Source organism: Oncorhynchus tshawytscha, linkage group LG08, assembly GCF_018296145.1.
Source record: "Oncorhynchus tshawytscha isolate Ot180627B linkage group LG08, Otsh_v2.0, whole genome shotgun sequence".
Taxonomy (NCBI): Eukaryota; Metazoa; Chordata; class Actinopteri; order Salmoniformes; family Salmonidae; genus Oncorhynchus; species Oncorhynchus tshawytscha.
This window is the reverse complement of record NC_056436.1, coordinates 65947832-65972106: the sequence shown is the minus strand read 5'-3', so window position 1 is coordinate 65972106 and position 24275 is coordinate 65947832. Positions and strand designations below refer to the sequence as shown.

The 24275-nt window shown below is 38.7% G+C and overlaps 1 protein-coding gene across 1 annotated transcript in view; it reads right to left on the bottom strand.

Moving 5' to 3' along the window:
• The window catches only part of LOC112257039 (A disintegrin and metalloproteinase with thrombospondin motifs 2), a 139774-nt gene that overhangs the window by 28295 nt on the left and 87204 nt on the right, over positions 1 to 24275 (bottom strand). Inside the window, exon 3 of the mRNA XM_042325849.1 lies at positions 8142 to 8225. Within this exon, the coding sequence (XP_042181783.1) occupies positions 8142 to 8225 (84 nt within the window). The remainder of the gene's footprint in view (positions 1 to 8141; positions 8226 to 24275) is intronic.

The window sequence follows — 24275 nt, the reverse complement described above, 5'->3', positions numbered from 1 at the left end:
ATGATGTGATGTAGAGGAATATAGATGATGTGATATAAAGGAATATAGATGATGTGATATAAAAGGAATATAGATGATGTGATGTAGAGGAATATAGATGATGTGATATAGAGGAATATAGATGATGTGATATAAAAGGAATATAGATGATGTGATGTAGAGGAATATAGATGATGTGATGTAGAGGAATATAGATGATGTGATGTAGAGGAATATAGATGATGTGATGTAGAGGAATATAGATGATGTGATATGGGGGTAAAGAAATATAGATGATATAAAGGAATATAGATGATGTGATATAAAGGAATGAAGATGATGTGATATAAAGGAATGAAGATGATGTGATGTAGAGGAATATAGATGATGTGATATAAAGGAATGAAGATGATGTGATATAGAGGAATATAGATGATGTGATGTAAGAATATAGATGATGTGATGTAGAGGAATATAGATGATGTGATGTAGAGGAATACAGATGATGTGATGTAGATGAAAATAGATGATGTGATGTAGAGGAATATAGATGATGTGATATGGGGGTAAAGAAATATAGATGATGTGATATGGAGGAATATAGATGATGTGATATGGGGGTAAAGAAATATAGATGATGTGATATAGAGGAATATATATTATGTGTATAGAGGAATAGAGATGATGTGATATAAAGGAATATAGATGATGTGATATAAAGGAATATAGATGATGTGATATAAAGGAATATAGATGATGTGATATAAAGGAATGAAGATGATGTGATGTAGAGGAATATAGATGATGTGATGTAGAGGAATACAGATGATGTGATGTAGAGGAATACAGATGATGTGATGTAGAGGAATACAGATGATGTGATATAGAGTAATATACATGATGTGATGTAGAGGAATATAGATGATGTGATATGGGGGTAAAAAAATATAGATGATGTGATATAAAGGAATATATATTATGTGTATAGAGAAATAGAGATGATGTGATATAGAGGAATATAGATGATGTGATGTAGAGGAATATAGATGATGTGATATAGAGGAATATAGATGATGTGATATAGAGGAATATAGATGATGTGATATAAAAGGAATATAGATGATGTGATGTAGAGGAATATAGATGATGTGATGTAGAGGAATATAGATGATGTGATGTAGAGGAATATAGATGATGTGATGTAGAGGAATATAGATGATGTGATATAAAGGAATATATATGATGTGATTTGGAGGTAAAGGAATATAGATTATATGATACAGAGGTAAAGGAAAATAGATGATGTGATAAAAAGGAATATAGTTGATGTGATATAGAGGTAAAGGAATATAGATGATATGATACAAAGGTGAAGGAACATAGATGATGTGATAAAAAGGAATACAGATGATGTGATATAGAGGTAAAGGAATATATATGATGTGATATGGAGGTAAAGGAATATAGATGATATGATACAGAGGTGAAGGAACAGATGATGTGATAAAAAGGAATACAGATGATGTGATATAGAGGTAAAGGAATATAGATGATATGATACAGAGGTGAAGGAACATAGATGATGTGATAAAAAGGAATACAGATGATGTGATATAGAGGTAAAGGATTATAGATGATGTGATATAAAGTAATATAGATGATGTGATATAGAGGAATATAGATGATGTGATATAAAAGGAATATAGATGATGTGATGTAGAGGAATATAGATGATGTGATGTAGAGGAATATAGATGATGTGATGTAGAGGAATATAGATGATGTGATGTAGAGGAATATAGATGATGTGATATAAAGGAATATAGATGATGTGATATAAAGGAATATAGATGATGTGATATGGAGGTAAAGAAATATAGATGATGTGATGTAGAGGAATATAGATGATGTGATTTAAAGGAATATAGATGATGTGATATGGAGGTAAAGAAATATAGATGATGTGATACAGAGGTAAAGGAATATAGATGATGTGATACAGAGGTAAAGGAATATAGATGATGTGATACAGAGGTAAAGGAATATAGATGATGTGATACAGAGGTAAAGGAATATAGATGATGTGATATGGAGGTAAAGGAATATATATGATGTGATATGGAGGTAAAGGAATATAGATTATATGATACAGAGGTAAAGGAAAATAGATGATGTGATAAAAAGGAATATAGTTGATGTGATATAGAGGTAAAGGAATATAGATGATATGATACAAAGGTGAAGGAACATAGATGATGTGATAAAAAGGAATACAGATGATGTGATATAGAGGTAAAGGAATATATATGATGTGATATGGAGGTAAAGGAATATAGATGATATGATACAGAGGTGAAGGAACAGATGATGTGATAAAAAGGAATACAGATGATGTGATATAGAGGTAAAGGAATATAGATGATATGATACAGAGGTGAAGGAACATAGATGATGTGATAAAAAGGAATACAGATGATGTGATATAGAGGTAAAGGATTATAGATGATGTGATATAAAGTAATATAGATGATGTGATATAGAGGAATATAGATGATGTGATATAAAAGGAATATAGATGATGTGATGTAGAGGAATATAGATGATGTGATGTAGAGGAATATAGATGATGTGATGTAGAGGAATATAGATGATGTGATGTAGAGGAATATAGATGATGTGATATAAAGGAATATAGATGATGTGATATAAAGGAATATAGATGATGTGATATGGAGGTAAAGAAATATAGATGATGTGATGTAGAGGAATATAGATGATGTGATTTAAAGGAATATAGATGATGTGATATGGAGGTAAAGAAATATAGATGATGTGATACAGAGGTAAAGGAATATGATGTGATTAATATGATTATGATATAGAGGTAAAGGAATATATATGATGTGATATGGAGGTAAAGGAATATAGATGATATGATACAGAGGTGAAGGAACAGATGATGTGATAAAAAGGAATACAGATGATGTGATATAGAGGTAAAGGAATATAGATGATATGATACAGAGGTGAAGGAACATAGATGATGTGATAAAAGGAATACAGATGATGTGATATAGAGGTAAAGGATTATAGATGATGTGATATAAAGTAATATAGATGATGTGATATAGAGGAATATAGATGATGTGATATAAAAGGAATATAGATGATGTGATGTAGAGGAATATAGATGATGTGATGTAGAGGAATATAGATGATGTGATGTAGAGGAATATAGATGATGTGATGTAGAGGAATATAGATGATGTGATATAAAGGAATATAGATGATGTGATATAAAGGAATATAGATGATGTGATATGGAGGTAAAGAAATATAGATGATGTGATGTAGAGGAATATAGATGATGTGATTTAAAGGAATATAGATGATGTGATATGGAGGTAAAGAAATATAGATGATGTGATACAGAGGTAAAGGAATATAGATGATGTGATATGGAGGTAAAGGAATATAGATTATGTGATATGGAGGTAAAGCAATATAGATGATGTGATACAGAGGTAAAGGAATATAGATGATGTGATATGGAGGTAAAGGAATATAGATTATGTGATATGGAGGTAAAGGAATATAGATGATGTGATACAGAGGTAAAGGAATATAGATGATGTGATATGGAGGTAAAGGAATATAGATTATGTGATATGGAGGTAAAGGAATATAGATGATGTGATACAGAGGTAAAGGAATATAGATGATGTGATATAAAGGAATATAGATGATGTGATACAGAGGTAAAGGAATATAGATGATGTGATATAAAGGAATATAGATGATGTGATATGGAGGTAAAGGCATATAGATGATGTGATACAGAGGTAAAGGAATATAGATGATGTGATATAAAGGAATATAGATGATGTGATATGGAGGTAAAGAAATATAGATGATGTGATACAGAGGTAAAGGAATATAGATGATGTGATATGGAGGTAAAGGAATATAGATTATGTGATATGGAGGTAAAGGAATATAGATGATGTGATACAGAGGTAAAGGAATATAGATGATGTGATATGGAGGTAAAGGAATATAGATTATGTGATATGGAGGTAAAGGCATATAGATGATGTGATATAGAGGTAAAGGAAAATAGATGATGTGATAAAAAGGAATATAGTTGATGTGATATAGAGGTAAAGGAAAATAGATGATGTGATAAAAAGGAAAATAGATGATGTGATATGGAGGTAAAGGAATATAGATGATGTGATATGGAGGTAAAGGAATATAGATGATGTGATACAGAGGTAAAGGAATATAGATGATGTGATACAGAGGTAAAGGAATATAGATGATGTGATACAGAGGTAAAGGAATATAGATGATGTGATATGGAGGTAAAGGAATATATATGATGTGATATGGAGGTAAAGGAAAATAGATGATGTGATATAGAGGTAAAGGAAAATAGATGATGTGATAAAAAGGAATATAGTTGATGTGATATAGAGGTAAAGGAATATAGATGATGTGATATAGAGGTAAAGGAATATAGATTATATGATACAGAGGTGAAGGAACATAGATGATATGATAAAAAGGAATACAGATGATATGATATAGAGGTAAAGGAATATAGATGATATGATACAGAGGTGAAGGAACATAGATGATGTGATAAAAAGGAATACAGATGATGTGATATAGAGGTAAAAGAATATAGAGAATGTGACAAAGGAATACAGATGATGTGATATAAAGGAATATAGATGATGTGATATAAAGGAATACAGATGATGTGATATAAAGGAATATACAGTGGGGAGAACAAGTATGTGATACACTGCCGATTTTCCTACCTACAAAGCATGTAGAGTTCTGTAATTTTTTATCAGAGGTACACTTCAACTGTGAGAGACGGAATCTAAAACAAAAATCCAGAAAATCTCATTGTATGATTTTTAAGTAATTAATTAGCATTTTATTGCATGACATAAGTATTTGATCACATACCAACCAGTAAGAATTCCGGCTCTCACAGACCTGTTAGTTTTTCTTTAAGAATCCCTCCTGTTCTCCACTCATTACCTGTATTAACTGAACCTGTTTGAAGTCGTTACCTGTATAAAAGACACCTGTCCACACACTCAATCAAACAGACTACAACCTCTCCACAATGGCCAAGACCAGAGAGCTGTGTAAGGATATCAGGGATAAAATTGTAGACCTGCACAAGGCTGGGATAGGCTACAGGACAATAGGCAAGCAGCTTGGTGAGAAGGCAACAACTGTTAGCGCAATTATTAGAAAATGGAAGAAGTTCAAGATGACGGTCAATCACCCTCGGTCTGGGGCTCCATACAAGATCTCACCTCGTGGGGCATCAATGATCATGAGGAAGGTGAGGGATCAGCCCAGAAATACACGGCAGGACCTGCTCCAGTTTCAACTGACCTGAGCCCTAGGACCATGCCCCAGGACTACCTGACATGATGACTCCTTGCTGTCCCCAGTCCATCTGACCGTGCTGCTGCTCCAGTTTCAACTGTTCTGCCTTATTATTATACGACCATGCTGGACATTTATGAACATTTGAACATCTTGGCCATGTTCTGTTATAATCTCCACCCGGCACAGCCAGAAGAGGACTGGCCACCCCACATAGCCTGGTTCCTCTCTAGGTTTCTTCCTAGGTTTTGGCCTTTCTAGGGAGTTTTTCCTAGCCACCGTGCTTCTACACCTGCATTGCTTGCTGTTTGGGGTTTTAGGCTGGGTTTCTGTACAGCACTTTGAGATATCAGCTGATGTACGAAGGGCTATATGAATACATTTGATTTGATTTGATTTGACCTGGTCAATGACCTGAAGAAAGCTGGGACCACAGTCTCAAAGAAAACCATTAGTAACACACTACGCCGTCATGGATTAAAATCCTGCAGCGCACGCAAGGTCCCCCTGCTCAAGCCAGCGCATGTCCAGGCCCGTCTGAAGTTTGCCAATGACCATCTGGATGTTCCAGAGGAGGAATGGGAGAAGGTCATGTGGTCTGATGAGACAAAAATGTAGCTTTTTGGTCTAAACTCCACTTGCCGTGTTTGGAGGAAGAAGAAGGATGAGTACAACCCCAAGAACACCATCCCAACCGTGAAGCATGGAGGTGGAAACATCATTCTTTGGGGATGCTTTTCTGCAAAAGGGACAGGACGACTGCACCGTATTGAGGGGAGGATGGATGGGGCCATGTATCGCGAGATCTTGGCCAACAACCTCCTTCCCTCAGTGAGAGCATTGAAGATGGGTCATGGCTGGGTCTTCCAGCATGACAACGACCCGAAACACACAGCCAGGGAACTAAGGAGTGGCTCCGTAAGAAGCATCTCAAGGTCCTGGAGAGGCTTAGCCAGTCTCCAGACCTGAACCCAATAGAAAATCTTTGGAGGGAGCTGAAAGTCCGTAGCGACAGCCCCGAAACCTGAAGGATCTGTAGAAGGTCTGTATGGAGGAGTGGGCCAAAATCCCTGCTGCAGTGTGTGCAAACCTGGTCAAGAACTACAGGAAACGTATGATCTCTGTAATTGAAAACAAAAGTTTCTGTACCAAATATTAAGTTCTGCTTTTCTGATGTATCAAATACTTATGTCATGCAATAAAATGCTAATTAATTACTTAAAAATCATACAATGTGATTTTCTGGGTTTTTCTTTTAGATTCAGTCTCTCACAGTTGAAGTGTACCTATGATGAACATTACAGATCTCTACATGCTTTGTAAGTAGGAAAACCTGCAAAATCGGCAGTGTATCAAATACTTGTTCTCCCCACTGTAGATTATGTTATATAGAGGTAAAGGAATATAGATGATGTGACATAAAGGAATATAGATGATGTGATATAAAGTAACATAGATGATGTGATTTAAATGAATATAGGTGTTGTGATACAGAGGTAAAGGAATATAGATGATGTGATACAGAGGTAAAGGAATATAGATGATGTGATACAGAGGTAAAGGAATATAGATGATGTGATATGGAGGTAAAGGCATATAGATTATGTGATATGGAGGTAAAGGAATATAGATTATATAAAGGAATATAGATGATGTGATTTAGAGATAAAGGAATATAGATGATGTGGTATGGAGGTAAAGGAATATAGATGATGTGATATGGAGGTAAAGGAATATAGATTATATAAAGGAATATAGATGATGTGATTTAGAGGTAATGGAATATAGATGATGTGATTTAGAGATGAAGGAATATAGATGATGTGGTATGGAGGTAAAGGAATATAGATGATGTGATATAGAGGTAAAGGCATATAGATGATGTGATATGGGGGTAAAGGAATATAGATGATATAAAGGAATATAGATTATGTGATTTAAAGGAATATAGATGATGTGATATGGAGGTAAAGGAATATAGATGTTGTGAGGTAAAGGAATATAGATATGATTTAAAGGAATATAGATGATGTGATATAGGGGTAAAGCATATTCGAGGGTAGTAACATTACATTCTATCTGACCTATATCTATAGTAACATCCTGCAGGGTAGTCCTTTCTCAATCACACACACACCATACAGGCACGCACGTGCACACACACTAACAGATAGATAGGTAGAATCACACTGCAGCATCCACGGGTCTGTCTGCCTGTCTGCCTGTCAGTCTGCCTTTCTGTCTGCCTGTCTGTCTGCCTGTATGCCCGTCTGTCTGTCTGCCTGTCTGTCTTTCTGTCTGCCTGTCTGAAGGCTAGTATCGATTTTTTATCTTAGTCTGGACTTCCCATGATTCCTTGCTCCAGCCCACCAGAGGAAAAGCCGGTTGCATAACGGCAGTTTTTCTGTGTGCTTTGGTGCTGAACTGTGAAGGCGTGTGACTTTGAAAACCCTCCCCTGGGATCCACATGCTTTTAGTTCCACTTTTGCTCAGTCCACTGGAATAACAGGCTGTAGGCCTCTGTGAGTGTGGAGAGGGGTGTGTGTGTGTGTGTTTGTGTGTGTGTGTGTGTGTGTGTGTGTGTAAAGCTGCAGAAAACACACCAAAAAAGCTAAAATGACTATAGCCAGTCTTTCAAGGAACAGAGTCAAACCTGAAGGAATCATACATTTTTACTTATGGGCAAATGTAGAATCCATATGGTGATATAAAGCAAAAGTGACAACACTCCACACCCTCTCTCTTACCTTCCCATAGCCTAGCATGATGATTCGTACTAGCACCACGTTGATCCTGGCTCCCAGAGAGGGGTCATGGTAAATCTCATTCACCTGCACAGACAAAGACACATAGACATTTAATAACAGAGAGAGAGAAAGAAAGAAAGAGAGAGAGATATAGAGATAGAGACAGAGAGAGACAGAGACAGAGAGAGACAGAGAACGAGAGAGAGAGATAGAGACAGAGAGAGACAGAGACAGAGAGAGACAGAGAAAGAGAGAGAGAGAGTTGAGTTGGGGAGAAAAAGAAAGAGGATGTATTCTTAGAGATTTTCAGGGAGAGGGAATGAGAGGTGCAAGACAGGATGAGAGATGGGAAGATAAAGCTAGAAACAAGGAGGAGGGGAGGTAGAGAAAGAGAGGGAACAGAGGTGTAGTTGTTCTTCCCACTTCTCTTTATCGCCTTGAGAGCGGGAACTGGTTGCTAGGCAACCCCCAAACCAACTCAGGGACAAGGGTGCCCACTCTGTGTAGTCCCAGACCTAGGGCAGCAACACCACTAGGTCTCATGGTAACGTTCCGAGGAGGGTCCTCTTCACACAGAATCTCCCGACAAATCACCAGGCAGACATGCCAGAACATCCCGATTCGAAACCAACGATTGCATGGGGAAACCTTTGCAGTGGTCTTAGTGAAGGTAGTTGAGCTCCATCTTGCTAGATACTATTATGTGTCTGGGGGATGTGTAAACTAGGACAAAAAGTGGATAGGGCTGTGATTTAAGAAAATCAGATGTCCCAACTCCATTCTTTCCTATATGCCAAACTGATGCTGTCTACTTACAGACGTGTTAAGCTGTTAAGCTGTCTGTCTGTCTGTCTGCCTCTTGTCTGTCTGTCTGTCTTTCTCTCTGCCTGTGTGTCTGTCTCTCTGCCTGTCTGTCTGCCTGTCTCTCTTCTTGTCTGTCTCTCTGCCTGACTCTCTTCCTGTCTTTCTCTCTGCCTGTCTGTCTGCCTGTCTGTCTGTGTGGGAGAACAAGGAATCAAATCAAATGAAATGTTACATGCACTGAATACAACAGCTGTAGACTTTCCCGTGGAATGCTTACTTACGAGCCCATTGCCAACAATGCAGAGTTAAAAAGTAAGAAAAATATTTGCTAAATAAAAAAGGAAATGTTTACACAATGAAAAATATAACGAGGCGATATACAAGGAGTACCAGTACTGAGTCAATGTGCAGGGGTACGAGGTAGTTGAGGTAATTGAGGTAATACAGTATGTACATGTGGGTTGGGGTAAAAGTGACCAGGCAGTCAGGATATATAATAAACAGAGTAGCAGCAGCATATGTAAAGAGGGAAGTGTGTGTGTGTGTGTGTGTGTGTGTGTGTGTGTGTGTGTGTGTGTGTGTGTGTGTGTGTGTGTGTGTGTATGTGTGTGTGTGTGTGCGTGCGTGCGTGTGTGCGTGTGCGTGTGTGTGTGTGTGTGTGTGTTTTTTAAATTGAACCTTTATTTAACTAGGCAAGTCAGTAAAGAACAAATTCTTATTTAAAATAACAGCCTACACCTTCCAAACCCGGACGACGCTGGGCCAATTAGGCTCCGCCCAATGGGACTCCCAATCACAGCCGGGTTGTGATACAGCCTGTAATCAAACCAGGGTCTGTAGCGACGCCTCTAGCACTGAGATGCAGTGCCTTAGACCGCTGCACCACTCTGGAGTATGTGTGTGGAATCAATATGAATGTGTGTGTGTGTGTGTTTTGTGCATGTGACCATATTGTGTGTGTGTGTGTGTTGGAGTGTCAGAGTAGTATGTGTGAGTGTGTGAGTAGAGTCCAGTGAGTGTGTGGGTAGAGTCCAGTGAGTGTGTGGGTAGAGTCCAGTGAGTGTGTGGGTAGAGTCCAGTGAGTGTGTGGGTAGAGTCCAGTGAGAGTGTGGGTAGAGTCCAGTGAGTGTGTGGGTAGAGTCCAGTGAGAGTGTGGGTAGAGTCCAGTGAGAGTGTGGGTAGAGTCCAGTGAGTGTGTGGGTAGAGTCCAGTGAGAGTGTGGGTAGAGTCCAGTGAGTGTGTGGGTAGAGTCCAGTGAGTGTGTGGGTAGAGCCCAGTGAGAGTGTGGGTAGAGTCCAGTGAGTGTGTGGGTAGAGTCCAGTGAGTGTGTGGGTAGAGTCCAGTGAGTGTGTGGGTAGAGTCCAGTGAGAGTGTGGGTAGAGTCCAGTGAGTGTGTGGGTAGAGTCCAGTGAGAGTGTGGGTAGAGTCCAGTGAGTGTGTGGGTAGAGTCCAGTGAGTGTGTGGGTAGAGTCCAGTGAGAGTGTGGGTAGAGTCCAGTGAGAGTGTGGGTAGAGTCCAGTGAGTGTGTGGGTAGAGTCCAGTGAGTGTGTGGGTAGAGTCTAGTGAGTGTGTGGGTAGAGTCCAGTGAGTGTGTGGGTAGAGTCCAGTGAGTGTGTGGGTAGAGTCCAGTGAGTGTGTGGGTAGAGTCCAGTGAGTGTGTGGGTAGAGTCCAGTGAGTGTGTGGGTAGAGTCCAGTAAGAGTGTGGGTAGAGTCCAGTGAGTGTGTGGGTAGAGTCCAGTGCAAGAGAGCCAGGGCAAGAGAGTCAGCGCAAAATCAGTCCGGGATCCATTTAGTTAACTGTTCAGCAGAATTATAGCTTGGGGGTAGAAGCTGTTCAGGGTCCTGTTCGTCCCAGACTTGGTGCTCAGGTACCACTTGCAGTGCGGTAGCAGAGAGAACAGTCTATGACTTGGGTGTTTGGGGCCTTTTTTAGGGCCTTCTTCTGACAACGCCTGGTATAGAGGGCCTTGATGGCAGGAAGCTTGGCCCCAATGATGTACTGTGACGTACGCACTACCGTCTGTAGCACCTTGTGATCGGATGCCGAGCAGTTGCCATACCAAGCGGTGATGCAACGTGTCAAGATACACTCAATGTTTTTTTTGAGGATCTGAGGGCCCATGCCAAATCTTTTCAGTGTCCTGAGGAGGAAGAGGCACTGTCGTGCCCCCTTCACGACTGTGTTGATGTGTGTGGACCATGATAGGTGTTGTCTACATAAAGAGAGACCTAAGATAGCACTAAATAAAGAGATACAACACTACATAGAGACAACACTACTTAAAGAGACAAAAACACTACATAAAGAGGGACCTAAGACAACACCACACAAAGAGAGACAACACTACATAAAGAGAGACAACACTACATAAAGAGAGAACAAAAATAACACAACATAAAGAGAGATAAACTACATAAAGACAGACAAAACTATATAAAGAGAGACAACACTACATGAAGAGAGACCTAAGACAACACCACACAAAGAGAGACAACACTACATAAAGAGAGACAACACTACATAAAGAGAGACAAGACTACATAATGAGAGAAAACACTACATTAAGAGAGACCTAAGACAACAATACATGAAGAGAGACAACAGTACATAAAGAGAGAACTACATAAAGAGAGACAACACCACAACACTATATAAAGAGAGACAACACTACATAAAGGGAGACCAAACAACATAAAGAGAGACAACACTACATTGAGAGAGACCTAAGACAACAATACATAAAGAGAGACAACAATACATAAAGAGAGGCCAAACTACATAAAGAGAGACAACACGACATTAAGAGAGACCGAAGACAACACTATATAAAAAGAGACAAGAATACATAAAGAGAGACAACACTACATTAAGAGAGACAACACTACATTAAGAAAGACAACACTACATACAGAGAGACAACGCTACATAAAGAGAGACCTAAGACAACACCACACAAAGAGAGACAACACAACATAAAGAGAGACAGCAGTACATAATGAGAGAAAACACTACATTAAGAGAGACCTAATACAATTCTACATAAATAGAGACAACACTAGATAAAGAGAGACCTAAGACAACACTACATGAAGAGAGACAACACTACATAAAGAGAGACCTAAGACAACACTACATAAAGAGAGACAAAACTACATAAAGAGAGAAAACATTACATAATGAGAGACCAAACTACATAAAGAGAGACAACAGTACATAAAGAGAGACATAAGACAGCACTACAAACTGAGAGACAACACTACTTAAAGAGACACAGCACTATATAACGAGAGTACATAAAGAGAGACCACACTACATAAAGACAGACAACACCACATAAAGAGAGACCTAAGACAACACAACATAAAGAGAGACAACACTACATAAAGAGAGACAACACTACATTAAGCGAAACAACACGACATAAAGAGAGACAACATTACATAAAGAGAGACAACACTAGATAAAGAGAGACCTAAGACAACACTACATAAAGATAGACAACACTAGATAAAGAGAGACCTAAGACAACACTACATAAAGAGATACAAAACTACATAAAGAGAGACAACACTACATAAAGAGAGACAACACTACATGAAGCGAGACCTAAGACAACACTACATAAAGACCTAAGACAATTCTACATAAAAAGAGACAACATCACATAAAGAGAGACCTAAGACAACACTACATAAAGAGAGATAACAATACATAAAGAGAGATACAACTACATAAAGAGAGATCAAACTACATAAAAAGAGACAACACTACATTAAGAGAGACCGAAGACAACACTACATAAAGAAAGACAAGAATACATAAAGGGAGACAACACTACATAAAGAGAGACAAAACTACATAAAGACAGACAAGAATACATAAAGGGAGACAAAACTACATAAAGAGAGACAAAACTACATAAAGACAGACAAAATTACAGAAAGAGAGACAACACTACATAAAGAGAGACCTAAGACAACACTACACAAAGAGAGACATAAGACAGCACTACAAACTGAGAGACAACACTACTTAAAGAGACACAACACTATATAACGAGAGACAACACTACATAAAGAGAGACCACACTACATAAAGACAGACAACACCACATAAAGAGAGACCTAAGACAACACAACATAAAGAGAGACAACACTACATAAAGAGAGACAACACTACATTAAGCGAAACAACACTACATAAAGAGAGACAACACTACATAAAGAGAGACAACACTAGATAAAGAGAGACCTAAGACAACACTACATAAAGATAGACAACACTAGATAAAGAGAGACCTAAGACAACACTACATAAAGAGATACAAAACTACATAAAGAGAGACAACACTACATAAAGAGAGACAACACTACATGAAGCGAGACCTAAGACAACACTACATAAAGACCTAAGACAATTCTACATAAAAAGAGACAACACCACATAAAGAGAGACCTAAGACAACACCACATAAAGAGAGACCTAAGACAACACTACATAAAGAGAGACCACATTACATAAAGAGAGACCACACTACATAAAGAGAGACAACACCACATAAAGAGAGACCTAAGACAACACTACATAAAGAGAGACAACACTACATAAAGAGAGACAACATTACATTAAGAGAGACAATACTACATAAAGAGAGACAACACTTCATAAAGAGAGAAAACACTACATAAAGAGAGACAACACTACATAATGAGAGACCAAACTACATGAAGAGAGACAACACTACATAAAGAGAGACCTAAGACAACACTACACAGAGAGACAAGACTACATAAAGAGAGACAACACTACATAAAGAGAGACAACACTACATAAAGAGAGACCTAAGACAACACTACACAGAGAGACAAGACTACATAAAGAGAGACAGCACTACATAAAGAGAGACAACACTACATAAAGAGAGAAAACACTACATTAAGAGAGACCTAAGACAACACTACATAAAGAGAGATAACAATACATAAAGAGAGATCAAACTACATAAAAAGAGACAACACTACATTAAGAGAGACCGAAGACAACACTACATAAAGAGAGACAAAACTACATAAAGACAGACAAAATTACAGAAAGAGAGACAACACTACATAAAGAGAGACCTAAGACAGCACAACAAACTGAGAGACAACACTACTTAAAGAGACAAAACACTATATAAAGAGAGACAACACTACATAAAGAGAGACCACACTACATAAAGAGAGACCACACTACATAAAGAGAGACCTAAGACAACACTACACAAAGAGAGACAACACTACATAAAGAGAGAAAACCCTACATAAAGAGAGACCACACTACATAAAGAGAGACAACACCACATAAAGAGAGACCTAAGACAACACTACATAAAGAGAGACAACACTACATAAAGAGAGACAACACTACATACAGAGAGACAACACTACATAAAGAGAGAAAACACTACATAAAGAGAGACCTAAGACAACACTACACAAAGAGAGACAACACTACATAAAGAGAGACCTAACACAACACTACACAAAGAGAGACAACACTACATAAAGAGAGACCACACTACATAAAGAGAGACCACACTACATAAAGAGAGACAACACCACATAAAGAGAGACCTAAGACAACACTACATAAAGAGAGACAACACTACATTAAGAGAGACAACACTACATACAGAGAGACAACACTACATACAGAGAGACAACACTACATAAAGAGAGAAAACACTACATAAAGAGAGACCTAAGACAACACTACACAAAGAGAGACAACACTACATAAAGAGAGACAACACTACATAAAGAGAGACAACACCACATAAAGAGAAACAACACTACAAAAAGAGAGACAACACTACATAAAGAGAGATAACACTAGATAAAGAGAGACCTAAGACAACACTACATAAAGATAGACAACACTAGATAAAGAGAGACCTAAGACAACACTCCATAAAGAGATACAAAACTACATAAAGAGAGACAACACTACATAAAGATAGACAACACTACATAAAGAGAGACCTAAGACAACACTACATAAAGAGATACACAACTACATAAAGAGATACAAAACTACATAAAGAGAGACAACACTACATAAAGATAGACAACACTACATAAAGAGAGAAAACGCTACATAAAGACAGACAAAACTACATAAAGAGAGACCTAAAACAGCACTACATAATGAGAGACAACTCTACATAAAGAGAGAAAACACTATATAAAGAGAGACAACACTACATAAAGAGAGACAACACTACATAAAGAGAGACAACACTACATAATGGTGGCTCATCCGTAAGTTAAAGTTAATTGTACTTTATTCTTACTTTAGTATTTTTGTTTACTTTAACATTTTGTTTTAGTTGGTTAAGGTTTTGTCTAGATTTCTTTGTCTAATAATGGATACGTTTGTTTATTTCCAATTTGGCTTATTTGATTATTGTTTTGAACTTAACTTGGGTTAGTTTAGTTCAGATTGCCAATTTTTTAGGTTGAGGGGATGTTTTGGTTGGGCCAATAATGTTGAAGAGAGGGTTGAGAGCCATGTGTTCTTTTGGTTTAGTTAGCTTGGTAGCTAGATTTGGTTAGCAATTCACTCTGGATTTGGTTATGGTGGTTATGAGGGGGGCTGCCAGTTTCTGGTTGTCTTTTCCACTCCACTGGTTTTGTGCGCATAAAACCCCACCACATGTGACTGCACGAAGACCAGGGCCAGTTAGTTTGTTGTTTTTGGAGGATAGTGGGGTGTGGCTCCTGTCCTTGAACCCAGACTGACAGCAGGTGAGTTGTATGTTTTTTTGGAGCATTTGTAATAGTTGTATTGGTTGAGGAAAATGTCTTCCATTCTGAGCAGTTTTGTTCAAGCTCCTTCAGAGGCAGCCATAGAGTTGTGTACTAAGGAGCAGTTAATTGAAATTGCTGAACATTATCAGATTGAGATTGTTGATAAAAAGATTAAAGAGACTGTTAAAACTAGATTAACGCAAGGTCTTGGAGAAATTGGTGTTTTTTGGGGTCAGTCTGCTAGTAGTGAGGGTGCAGGTTTTCAGTCTAGCCCTTCATTAACTGTTGAGCAGCAAAGGGAGCTGTTGCAAATGCAGTTAGAGCGAGAGCGATTGAGAAATGCTAATAGACCAGAAGGACTACTACAGTTTGATGTTTCACAGAATCTTCGTTTGTTGCCTAAATTTGATGAGTCAGATCCAGACACATACTTTGCTTTATTTGAGCGTATTGCAGAAGCTAGAGCTTGGTCAGATTTGGACATGACTATCTTGTTGCAATATGTACTTACAGGTAAAGCACGTGAGGCTTTTGCAGCACTGAGTTTAGCTCACAGTAACATTTTTGCTAAAGTTAAAACAACAGTTCTGAAGGTCTACGAGCTTGTGCCAGAGGCATATCGTCAACGTTTTCGTTAAAGGAAAAAGTTAGATTCACAAACCTATTCTGAGTTTGTTTGTGATTTGACTTCTGCATTTAATCGTTGGTGTACAGCTTCTGAAGTTAATACTTTTGAGGGTCTGTCTAATTTGATTGTGTTAGAACAGTTCAAATATTCTGTGTCTGACCAGGTTGCTACATACATGAATGAACGTAAAGTTAAGTCTCCAAGTGATGCAGCAATCCTTGCAGATGAGTACAGGCTAACACATAAAAGCAATTTTGAGTCAAACAGTGACATGTACCATACAAATAACTTTACTCCTAGGAATAGTAGGTCACCTTTTTTTGGAGCTTCTTTCCAAAGGCCTCGGCAGAAGTTTGGGTCTGGAGGACTTACCCTCTTGAAACTAGGGGGCACAATTTTTATTTTTGGAAAAATAACGTTCCCAAAGTAAACAGGCTATTTTGTCAGGACAAGATGCTAGAATATGCATATAATTGACAGCTTAGGATAGAAAACACTCTGAAGTTTATTGTCTGTGAGTATAACAGAACTGATATTGCAGGCGAAACCCTGAGGAAAATCCAATCAGGAAGTGCCTCTTATTTTGAAACCATTGTGTTCCTATGCACCCCTATTGGCCATTGAAAGGGATATCAACGAGATTCATTTTTCTACATATTCCCTAAGGTGTCGACAGCATTTTGACGTAGTTTCACGCCTTTATGTTGAAGAATGAGCTTAAACGACTACATTGCGTAAGTGGCCAGCTGAGGGCTTTCAGAGTGATTCTTGCGCAAAAGACAGAGGTAGTCATTTTTCCTCTCGGTCCTACTGAAAAGCCAATTGTCCCAGTTGATATATTATCGAATAGATATTTGAAAAACACCTTGAGGATTGATTATAAAAAGCATTTGCCATGTTTCTGTCGATATTATGGATCTAATTTGGAATATTTTTCGTGTTGTCGTGACCACAGTTTCCGGTGGATTTCTCAACCAAACGTGAAGAACAAACGGAGGTATTTCAGCTATAAAAATAATATTTATGGAACAAAATGAACATTTGCCGTCTAACTGGGAGTCTCGTAAGTGAAAACATACGAAGCTCATCAAAGGTAAACGATTTAATTTGATTGATTTTCTGATTTTCATGACCAAGTTGTCTGCTGCTAGCTGTACATAATGCTATGCTAGGCTATCTATAAACTTACACAAATGCTTGTCTTGCTTTGGCTGTAAAGCATAATTTCAAAATCTGAGATGACGGGTGATTAACAAAAGGCTAAGCTGTGTTTCATTATATTTCACGTGATTTCATGAATATGAATATTTTCTAGTAATACTTTTTGTCCGTTGCGTTATGCTAATTAGTGTCAGTTGATGACAATTCTCCCGGATCCGGGAGAGGTAGTTCTAAGTTAAAGCACCGGTTAATACTAATACCTGTCGCTACTGTTTAGTTGAAGGACATTGGAAGAAAGATTGTCCTCTGCTTAAATAAAAAAAAGTCAGATCAAGTTAAACCTGCTGTGATGGCAGCTCCTGTTACAGCCTCTGACCACCAGGGTGAGCTTTTTCAGCCACTCGCTTTTTCAGCCTTTATTTCAGATGGTGTCGTGTCCCTGGTAGATGACAACCAAAATGTTTCAATCAAGACCTTAAGAGACACTGGAGCTTTAGATGATTTTATTCAGGAATCTGTTTTGCCGTTCTCTAAAGAGTCTGATACGGGCAGTTGTGTAATGGTATGTGGTATGGGTTTAGTTCCATTCTCTTGTCCTTTACATGAAGTTACCCTAAAATGTGGCCTGGTAGAGGGTGATGTAGATGTTGGGGTTAGACCCCAGTTTCCAGGAGAGGGAGTCCACATGATTTTGGAGAATGACTTGGCAGGTAGTAAGGTGTGGGCAGATGACAAACTAAACATCTGTAAGAAGCAACCTTCAGTGTCCCCTGCAAGGGAATCTCCGGATCATGTATGTCTCCTGAGGTTTTTCCAGTTTGTGCGGTTCCCCGCGCGGCTTCTCGTAAGGAGATTGCGAGTAAGCCAGAAAGTCTTGAGTTGCCAGTCAAACTCCAGACAGAACAGTTGACTAGTTCTAGAGAATCATTGATGGCTGAGCAAAATGCCGATACTACCTTGGATGATCTGTTTGATAAAGTTGTTCCTGATTCAGTGGTGAGGAATAGTGCTCAGTGTTATTTTCTTCTTGATGGGCTGTTGGTCAGGAAATGGGTTCCACACTATGATCAGGGTCTAGGAGAACCAGTCTTTCAAATAGTTGTACCTACTACTTTGCGAAATAAAGTGTTGCAAACTTCACATGGTGATGTGGCAGGTCATATGGGTGTTTGTAAAACTTATGATTGCATACTTCGTTATTTTTTCTGGCCACGTTTAAAGCGGGATGTAGCTCAGTTTACTAAAACTTGTGATACGTGTCAGCTCACAAGCAATCCAAACCAGGTTGTAAAGCCAGCACCTTTGTATCCAATACCAGCCGTAGGGCAACCTTTTGAGCATCTTATTATCGATTGTGTTGGGCCTTTACCAAGGTCCAAGTCAGGTCATAGTTACTTATTAACTGTTATGTGTCAAGCAACTAGATATCCGGCAACTTTTTCCTCGCCTACCATAACTTCAAAATCAGTAGCGTTAACTCAATTTATTTCAACATTTGGGATTCCAAAAATCATCCAGTCAGATCAGGGGTCTAACTTTACCTCCCATTTATTTGCTCAGGTTCTCAAACAGCTTAAAGTTAGTACATCTACTGCGTTCCATGCCCAGAGCCAGGGAGCTTTGGAACGTTTTCATCAAACTTTAAAATCCTTGCTTCGTGCATACTGTACAGAACTGTCTGCAGATTGGGAGGAGGTGTTACCTTGGCGGTTACTAGCTGCTCGTGAAGTAGTGCAGGAAAGCACAGGGTTTAGCCCAAATGACTTAGTGTTTGGTCATAAGGAGCGTGGGCCTTTAGCAGTGTTGCAGGATGGTTGTTTGCCTGAGGAACCACCTCTGAACCTTATTGACTATGTAAATGGTTTTAGGTTGAAGTTGTATAGGGCTGGTGAACTGGCGAAAGAAAAACTAAAATCTTCTCAATGGAAAATGAAACTGAAATATGACAGACAGGCTGAGCTTCGTGAGTTTAGTCCCGGTGATCGTGTACTTGCTCTTCTGCCTCTTGTAAGTTCACCTTCTCAGGCAAAATACTGTAGTCCTTTCACTGTGTTGCGTAAAGTGTCAGATTTGAACTATCTTATTGAAACCCCTGGTCATAGGAAGTCCTCTAAATTATGCCATGTGAACCTGTTAAAATGTTATCACTCCCGTGATCTAAGCAAAGTTGAAGGCACTCCAGCTGTGAGGTCAGCGTTGACTGCTGCTCCAATCACTGTATCTTGTGGTTTTAATTTGGTGGAGGGGGGGAGAAGAGGAGAATGTTAGGGTTTCGGATGAGGTCTTACAAGGTCGGTTGAAAAACTCCCAGACTTTGCAAAACCTTGGTTTTGGTAGATCATTTAGACTTTGAGAAACGTGATGAATTCGTAGCTCTTATTAGAAACTAACCTGTTTTGTTTTCTGACACTATAGCAAACCCACTTATTTGAGTATGATATAGACATCGGAGATGCTAAGCCGATCAAACAGAGATTTTATTGTGTATCTGAGGAGAAGAGACTGCAATTGGAAACAGAGGTGCAGTATATGTTGGATAATGGTATTGCAGAGCCATGTTGTTCAAATTGGGCTTCACCCTGTCTTTTGGTCAACAAGTCTGATTCCACTTTCAGACCTTGCACCGATTATAGAAAAGTTAACAATGTTACTAAAGCAGACCTTTATCCTCTTCCTTGGAGAGTGCAAGCCCTGTTCGAAAGACTGGTGGGGGCCAGGTTGACTATTAATTTGGCAAAATGTGAGTTTGCCAAAGCTACGGTCACATACCTAGTCAAGGTTGTTGGTTAGGGTTTTGTCTGTCCCATGGAAGCCAAGGTCCAGGCTGTGAAGCAGTTCCCACAGCCCTCCACAAAGAAAGAACTGATGCGCTTCCTGGGAATGGCGGGGTACTACCGTGCTTTCTGTAAAAACTTTTCGTTAGTAGTGTCCCCACTGACCAATCTGTTGAAGGCCAAGGCTGAATTTACCTGGTCCACGCAGTGTCAAGAGGCATTTGATGCAGTTAAGGCTCTTTTGTGTTTGGCACCTGTGTTGGCAGCACCAAATTTTGGGAAACCTTTCAAATTGCAGGTAGACGCCAGTCAAATCGGTCCTGGGGCTGTGCTTCTCTAGGAGAATGATAACAATGTTGAGTGTCCAGTCAGTTTCTTCTCCCGGAAATGTAATAAGTATCAGCAAAACTATTCTGTAATTGAAAAGGAGGCTTTAGGTCTCATTTGGGCTTTACAGCACTTCAAGGTCTGTTGGTTCTGTTTTGACCCCTTTAACTATGTTCACTGACCACAACCCACTTATTTTTCTGAGGTCCGTGCAAAATCCCAACCAGCGCCTGATGCGTTGGGCTTTGTTCTTGCAACCATTCAACCTTGATATTAGACACATTGGTGGTAAGGATAATATCATTGCTAATGCTCTGACCCGTGCCCCTTTAACCTCGTTTGTATCTTCTCTCTGCTGACCCCTATGGGCTGTCTGCGCCTCTTTCCTCTTAAATTGCTCACCAGGAACCAGGGCTGCTGAGTTTGAGGGGTGGACAGTCAGTTGGGGGACACGGGGACACTACTAGGAGCCGGGACTGGTATCCTTTTTTTTCTTTTTGGGGAATTGTATTGTTTTGAATATGTTGGGCCGAAATTTGGGTTGAGGGTGGGACCCTCATTTTAAGGAGGGGGGTGTCACGGCCCATCCTCTGCAGTGCAGGGGCGGTTCCTCTTGCAGGCAGAGGAGGGTCGTTAGTGATTGGAGTCACCTGGGCTCAGGGTATTTAAACGGCTGCTTCACTAATCTCTCTCTCTCTTTGCTCCTCCAGGTATGATCATGTTTGTTTGTTCTTTTGTAGTTGTGCATAGTTTTCACTCAGTCATATTCACACACACAGATTCATGCATCCCTGCACTTTACATACACCTTACATTATGATACTTTCACACCTCATTCCCTTTTCATTGTAGTTAATAGTTTTGGTTTACAATAAAGAACCTTTTTGATTGGCCTATACCTGTTGTTCGTGTCCCCTCATTCTTGCCACAGGCTATGAGCCGGCCTGTGACAATAAAGAGAGACAACACTATATAAAGAGAGACAACACTATATAAAGACAGACAACACTATATAAGAGAGACAACACCGCAGAAATAGAGAAATAAGACACACTACATAAAGAGATACCACACTACATAAAGAGAGACACCATAACACTACATAAAGAGAGACACCACAACACTACATTAAGAGAGACACCACAACATAAAGAAAGACCTAAGACAACACTACATAAAGAGAGAAAACACTACATAAAGAGAGACAACACCAGAACACTACATAAAGAGAGACAACACTACATAAAGAGAGACCTAAGACAGCACTACATGAAGAGAGACAACACTACATAAAGAGTGACTACACTACATAAAGAGAGACAACATTACATAAAGAGTAATAACAGTAAATAAAGAGAGACCACACTACATAAAGAGAGACAACTCTACGTAAAAAGAGACAACACTACACAAAGAGAGACAACACTACATTAAGAGAGACAACACTACATAAAGAGAGAGAACACTACATTAAGAGAGGCAACACTACACAAAGAGCGTCAACACTACATAAAGAGAGACAGCACTACACAAAGAGAGACAACACTACATTAAGAGAGACAACACTACATAAAGAGAGAGAACACTACATTAAGAGAGGCAACACTACACAAAGAGCGACAACACTACATAAAGAGAGACAGCACTACATAATGCGAGACCTACGACAACACTACACAAAGAGAGACAACACTACATAAAAAGAGACAACACTAGATAATGCGAGACCTACGACAACACTACACAAAGAGAGACAACACTACATAAAGGGAAACAACAGTACATAAAGAGGGACCTAAGACAGCACTACATAAAGAGAGACAACACTACATAAAGAGAGGCGACACTAGATAAAGAGAGACCTAAGACAACACTACATAAAAATAGACAACACTACATAAACAGAGACAACACTACATGAAGAGAGACAACACTACATAAAGAGAGACCTCAGACAGCACTACCTAATGAGAGACAACACTACATAAAGAGAGACAACACTATATAAAGTGAGACAACACTACCTAAAGAGAGACAAAACTACAAAATGAGAGGCAACACTACATAAAGAGAGACAACAGCAAATAAAGAGAGACAACACTACATAAAGAGAGACAACACTACATAAAGAGAGACAACAGTACATAAATGAGACAACAGCACATAAAGAGAGAAAAACTACACAAAGAGAGACACCACTACATAAAGAGAGACCTAAGACAGCACTAAATAATGAGAGACAACACTACAAAGAGACAGCACTATATAAAGAGAGACAACACTACATAAAGAGAGACAACACTACATAAAGAGAGACAAAACTACATAAAGAGAGACAACACTACATAAAGACACCACAACACTACATAAAGAGAGACACCACAACACTACATAAAGAGAGACAACACTACATAAAGAGAGACAAATCTACATAAAGCGAGACAACACTACATAAAGAGAGACAACACTACTGAAACAGAGAAATAAGACACACTACATAAAGAGAGACAACACTACATAAAGAGAGACACCACAACACTACATTAAGAGAGACAACACTACATAAAGAGAGACAACACTATATAAAGAGAGATGCCACAACACTACATTAAGAGAGACCTAAGACAACACTACATAAAGAGAGCCCTAAGACAACACTACATAGAGACACCACAACACTAAACAAAGAGAGACAGCACTACATAAAGAGAGACAACACTACATAAAGAGAGACAACACTACATAAAGATAGACCTAAGACAACATTACATAAACCACTATACTACATAAAGAGAGACACCACAACACTACATAAAGAGAGACAACACTACATAAAGAGAGACAACACTATATAAAGAGAGACAACACTACAACACTACATAAAGAGAGACAACACTACAAGAAGAGAGACCTAAGACAACACTACATAAAGAGAGACAACAATAAAGAGAGTCAAGACTACATAAAGAGAGACAACACTACATAAAGAGAGAATACTACATAAAGAGAGAAAACAATACATAAAGAGAGTCCTAAGACAACACTACATAAAGAGAGACAACACTAGATAATGAGAGACCTACGACAACACTACATAAAGAGAGACAACACTACATAAAGAGAGACAACACTAGATAATGAGAGACCTACGACAACACTACATAAAGAGAGACAACACTACATAAAGAGAGACAACAGTACATAAAGAGAGAGCCCACTACATGAAGAGAGACCTAAGACAACACTACATAAAGAGAGACAACATTACATAAATAGAGACAACACTAGATAATGAGAGACCTAAGACAACACTACATAAAGAGAGAAAACACTACATAAAGAGAGACAACACTACATAAATAGAGAAATAAGACACACTACATAAAGAGAGACCACACTACATAGAGACAACACCACATAAAGAGAGACCTAAGACAACACTACATAAGAGAGACAACACTACATAAAGAGAGAAAACACTACATAAAGAGAGACAACACTACATAAAGAGAGAAAACACTACATTAAGAGAGACCTAAGTTAACCCTACATAAAGAGAGACAACATTACATAGAGACAACACTAGATAATGAGAGACCTAGGACAACACTACATAAAGAGAGACAACACTATATAAAGAGAGACAA